Source organism: Puntigrus tetrazona, chromosome 20, assembly GCF_018831695.1.
Source record: "Puntigrus tetrazona isolate hp1 chromosome 20, ASM1883169v1, whole genome shotgun sequence".
Classification (NCBI taxonomy): Eukaryota; Metazoa; Chordata; class Actinopteri; order Cypriniformes; family Cyprinidae; genus Puntigrus; species Puntigrus tetrazona.
In genome coordinates this window covers 827,375-832,374 of record NC_056718.1, presented here as the reverse complement: position 1 = coordinate 832,374, position 5,000 = coordinate 827,375, and the positions used below count along the sequence as shown (strand labels likewise).

The 5,000-nt window shown below is 43.5% G+C and overlaps 1 protein-coding gene across 5 annotated transcripts in view; it reads right to left on the bottom strand.

Moving 5' to 3' along the window:
* The window catches only part of LOC122324501 (A-kinase anchor protein 7-like), a 29,154-nt gene that overhangs the window by 24,067 nt on the left and 87 nt on the right, over window positions 1–5,000 (bottom strand). Inside the window, exons 1-5 of one of the 5 annotated variants that reach the window (XM_043218976.1) lie at window positions 4,227–4,968; window positions 4,019–4,150; window positions 3,123–3,260; window positions 1,911–2,056; window positions 165–301 (exon numbers count right to left, since the gene is read on the bottom strand). In XM_043218976.1, coding sequence (XP_043074911.1) covers window positions 165–301; window positions 1,911–2,056; window positions 3,123–3,260; window positions 4,019–4,070 — 473 coding nt within the window. In that variant the 5' untranslated portion in view covers window positions 4,071–4,150; window positions 4,227–4,968. Of the gene's footprint in view, window positions 1–164; window positions 302–1,910; window positions 2,057–3,122; window positions 3,261–4,018 lie in introns of all 5 variants that reach the window. The other 4 variants (XM_043218975.1, XM_043218974.1, XM_043218971.1 and 1 more) reach the window with 4 other exon arrangements.

Here is a 5,000-nt window from a genome sequence, read left to right as displayed (position 1 = left end):
GTGTGAATGTGTGTGTGTGTGTGTGTGTGTGTGAGTGTGTGTGTCTGTGTGTGTGTGTGTGAGTGTGTGTGTGTGTGTGTGTGAGCGTGTGTGTGAGTGTGTGTGTCTGTGTGTGTGAGTGAGAGTGTGTGTGTTAGTGTGTGTGTGTGTGTGTGTGTTCTCACAGGTCCAGCTGCTCCTGTGTGCTCAGGTGAGTCACCAGCAGAGTGATGTGGAGAGTGCCCACAGGTATGAGAGCTCTGGACAGACGACAGTCCTTCTCCAGCAGCAGCTTCTGCACGTCCTCCACCGCCCGCTTGATCTGAAGCACACAAAAACACACTCCAGAGACGTGCTTCTCCGCTCACGGCTCACGGCTCACGACGCAGCCCACCGCTGAAGCAGTAAAGCTTCCCTTCTCTTTTGTTCTTAAAGATAAGTGTCACTTCAGGTTTGATGATCTCTGCAGTCCCTTGCTATATTTCGTAAATATCTGCAAACCGCATACGTTAAAATGCTTTTATACAACCATTCAATTATATTTTACACAATATTGTTTGTTTTCGCTCCATTTCACCAATGAAAGTAGTTCCATGCAAAGCCACAGCAGAAGCGTTGAGTGTCACACACTGGTGATTCACTACTGAATGAATCAGTGATTTTAAACAAATTAATGATTCAGTGATCCATTCTTAAATAGAAAGCCACTGCATTGCATTCTTGGGGGCTCATCATCTCCATATTTCAATATTCAAAAGACTATTTTTTAAAACATTAATCGCACAGCGTTCTTTAAGCAATTGTAAACGCCTCTAAATGCCGCTTCAGATGAATCTTGCGTGTCCCTTTCTGCAGCGCAAAGCTGTTGTATATACTAATTTCATCCATTAGTAACAGCTTAATAGTGTCTTATTATAACTAAATTGTTTTATTATATTGTAGAACTTCACATAAAAGAGGATGCATGCCTCTAATTGGTCTAGAGAAAACGGTCCTTATGAAAGTCAGATCACCCAGGAAATCAAGTCAATGTCTACACCAGCCAAGGATCCAGCACAAAAACAATCAGCTAAATATCATCTAATTATCTGTACTGATAAACTCCCAGAAAACACTGTATTATTTGATTTGTTATAGGTATCTTGGAGAGGTGAGGTGTCCAAGTAGCTACATCTAACCACTGGGGTTCCTCAGGGCTCGGTTCTTGGACCGCTTCTCTTCTCTGTCTACATGGCATCTCTAGGCTCTGTCATTCAGATGCAGGACTTTACATATAACTGCTTTGCTGATGACACTCAACTCTACCTCTCATTCTATCCCGATGATCTGAAGATAGCTGCTCAGCTTGTCTAACTTTTCTTGCTTGACCATAGTCTTTAACTCAGCCTTGTCAAAACAGAAAAGCTTGTGTTTCCATCAAATCATTGATTTTTCACAATTTCACCGTCCAGCAAGTGCATCAACCATAACTCCTCCAAACAGCTAGAAACCGTAGTTTGATTGATGATCCAGATTTGCTTCATTCAAAATCAAGAAGATCAGGTCCTTTCTTTCAGAACATGAGTCTCCTCCTCGTTCAAGCTCTTCTTCTTCCAGGCTGGACTATTGTAATGGTCTTGCAGTCGGTTCAATCAAACCTTTGTAATTAATCTAGAACGTGGCAGCAAGGTTAATCTTTAATGATCCGAAAAAAACGCGTGTCACACCTCTGTTTATTCATTTGCACTGATTACCAAGAGCTGCTTGCATTAAATTCAAGGGATTGACGTTTGTCTACAAAACCACAACTGGCTTTGCACACCTTTACCTAAAGTCTTTATTTCAGAATTACGTGCCTCTAGAAGCTTAGGTTCTGTAAGCGGCTTTCCGGTTTATCCCAAAAAGAGAACAAAATCACTTTGACAGACTTTTAAATGAAAGGTTCCTCGTACCTCTGGGTTTGTGATAGGCACAGAGACAAAGTAGTTTGGGCGAGCTGCCTCCTTCTTCTTCTTCTTATCTCCATCTTCCTCGCTCTCCACTCGTCCGCTGTCTCCTCTCTTACGCTTCTTCTTTGTGCTCGATTCCGCACTCGAGACTGAAACACACAAACAAGCATTCAGCCTTCAGAGTCCATCTTCTGAGAGCTGCAGATAAACAGACATCCTATAACAGAACTGTGCATTAATTCTAGGTGACTAATCTTATGGACTCTTGTCACAGTTCCAGTAAGTCATCAGTGCTGGTAAACTACTCTTTGCATTTCAATTTGCTACAAAAGCAATAGACAAAATGCGCGATAGTGTTTCTATGACTTTCCAAAGGATGGAAAACATTTGTTAGAGAAGAAAAACAGGTGACCCTGGAGCACAAAAGCAGTCATCTGCATCATTTTCTCAATATTTCTGTCCAGTGGAAACCAGTGGAAAGATCATTTATGATGTATAAATCTCAAAATTGTGGTCCAGGTTCTGCTGTGACTTCCTCAGCTGCTGCATTAGATACACCGACTAGTGTTCTGTCATTTAACGCCAATGCAATATAAAATGTATGTTGTCATAAATGCATAAAAAAAACTTAAAAACACTGCCAGTTTTAATAACTGTGGAAACGAGCCACAGTTTGAAAAAATGCTACTGTCAGTGAATTAGTGATTCGTGTGACTCTTTGCAGAGACTCTCAAACTTCATCTCAAGTCATGATCATAGGGTTCAGTTCACTCACAATTACGCTGCTATTCAGCTGCTCATCTGAACTCTGATGCTGACATTATCACTTGTAGAGAAAACATTAGCATCAGGAACAGTAGCACGTTCACTAGCCAGGCTGTAAGTCTAAGAATGTGAGCGCCATTGAGAAGCGAGCATTGACAAACGTGAAGAAGCATTTCTCAACTCCGCCGCACAGAGGAAACGCCAAAGCGCCCAACAAATGTTTTATTCATAGCATGTAGCCAGCTGGGACATTTGAATGCAGGAGCAGCTGCGGTACTAGGACGATCCACGCATCGCTTGCCAAGCACACATCGTCCCTCGGCTCAGAGGCGCTCCATACAATGATTCCTCCGCCCGGAAGATGAGACGAGCCTGCAGGAGCCGCTTCACACCGCCGCTTTAAAAGGTAAGTGAGCTCTGCTGTTGTTCTCGGAGAAAGCGTGCACTCACAGCCCAGCTCCGTCCAGACCTCGGCGCCCGCGAAGGGAAGCTCGGCCATCAGGCTGCAGGCGCTTTCTGCCTCCTTCTGCTTCTTCTTCTTCTTCCTGCCTGACACTTTCTTGGGCTGTCTCTTGGCTTTTTTGACTTCTACAAAGAAAAGAAAGAGTGTAAATAAGGGCAGGAGAGTAACTGCTGCTGGTGCGTTGTGATAAATGACCTTCAGACTTGTAGATGTTTGCACGCTGCCTATAGATAACAAGCTGCTGCTGCAGGCTTTACGTCAGTCATCAGACTCGAACCAAATGCATCAAATGCTGTAGCGCTGAGGCCTGCATGCTTGGTTTCTGAATACCTGTTGAGTTGCGATGGGTTTATTTTGCACGCACAGCACAAAACCGTTTTCCAGAATGCAAATGCTCGCGTATTTAGCCCGGCTGGTGTTTTCTTTGAGTTGCACTTACAATTTCTGTTCATGCTTCGGCCACTAAAAATCACATGCGAGATAAAGGTTTCCAGGAAAAAACTAACTATTGTCTTGCATGTGGTTTTTGGGAGATTTTTTTGGGGGCCGTGCTCCTCGGTTGGATTGTTTGGAAAGCGTGGTGAGTTTTTTCTACTTTCCCCTGTATGAGAAAGTTGATAAATATTGTTTTTGCCGCCACAACCATCCTCTATAATATATAACTGAGTTTCATTTAGTCTCAGTTAGGAACTACAATCAGTAAAAATGGCCAAAACCTGGCTGAATCGTACACACTGAGACCTCTGAAGAAAACTAATTTATAGTGTCGAAATACTATTTGTGGCCACAGTATATAAAGTTAAAAAAAATCTAATGATCTGTTGGTTTAGTGGAATCTTGAGGCAAAGCGCAGGACGCGCGTGCAGTAGTGTGCATGTCTCACCCTTGGTAGTGTCCTTCTGTGTGGACACGGAGTTATTGTTGACCTCGTCCATGTTTGAGAGCTTCACGCAGCTCTGAGATCTGACACGCAGCCTCGCCTGAGCACACTTGACCACTTCCGAGGGCACGTCTGCTTTAAACACAAGAGCCGAGCGCGTTAGTGCTCCAGAGAACAGGAGGCGGCGGCTGATCATGTCCAGAAGACCTACACGGGCTGCTGGTCGTCGTCGGAGATGTACTCAATAACGTAGTATAATAATCACGTAAAGAGACGGTTATCTGCGCTGCCCGATCCGCTTTCGTGTCAAAAACAGACCTTATACAGTGTCAACACAAAACACGACACACATGGTACGGGTAGTCGGAGAGGACACGCGGTGCTCCGCGAGAAAGCGCTCCGAAAAACACGGACGTGTTAAATGATTTCGATGCGAAGACTTCACACGTAAACTGATATTCTGACACGACTCGGCGACTCTCGTCTGGTTACGAAGTTGTTTTTTGAGTGGAACACGAAAGCGTTGTAGGCCTGCCACCCTGGACACGATCCCGCCTTTTCTGTGGCGACAGCTCCCTCTTCTGCCTTTCCACGAGATTTTGAGTGGTTTTCTTTTTGTTTATTCGTCCAGAAGAATATGTGAGGTCAGGCCGTGAAGACCAGGTTCATCCCAAAGGTGTTCTGCTTCAAATAAACCCCAACCCAAACTCATCCATCCATTAAAAACACTGAGAAACAGTGATATATTAAAGTGATCGGTGTACTTAATATACCAGAAATCACTCATTAGTACTTCTTAAAATAAACTTCATGATATACTGGGACATCAGGAATATGAACTGCACTTTTAAAATATTTCTGTATTTAAAATGTATTTAGTTACCACTTGTAGTAACTATCTTTTATACTCAAGTGTACTACAGACGGTGACCAAGTCCAGTTAGTATGTTTAAGTTCATATTCATGGTCGCTCAAAGCTCTTAGA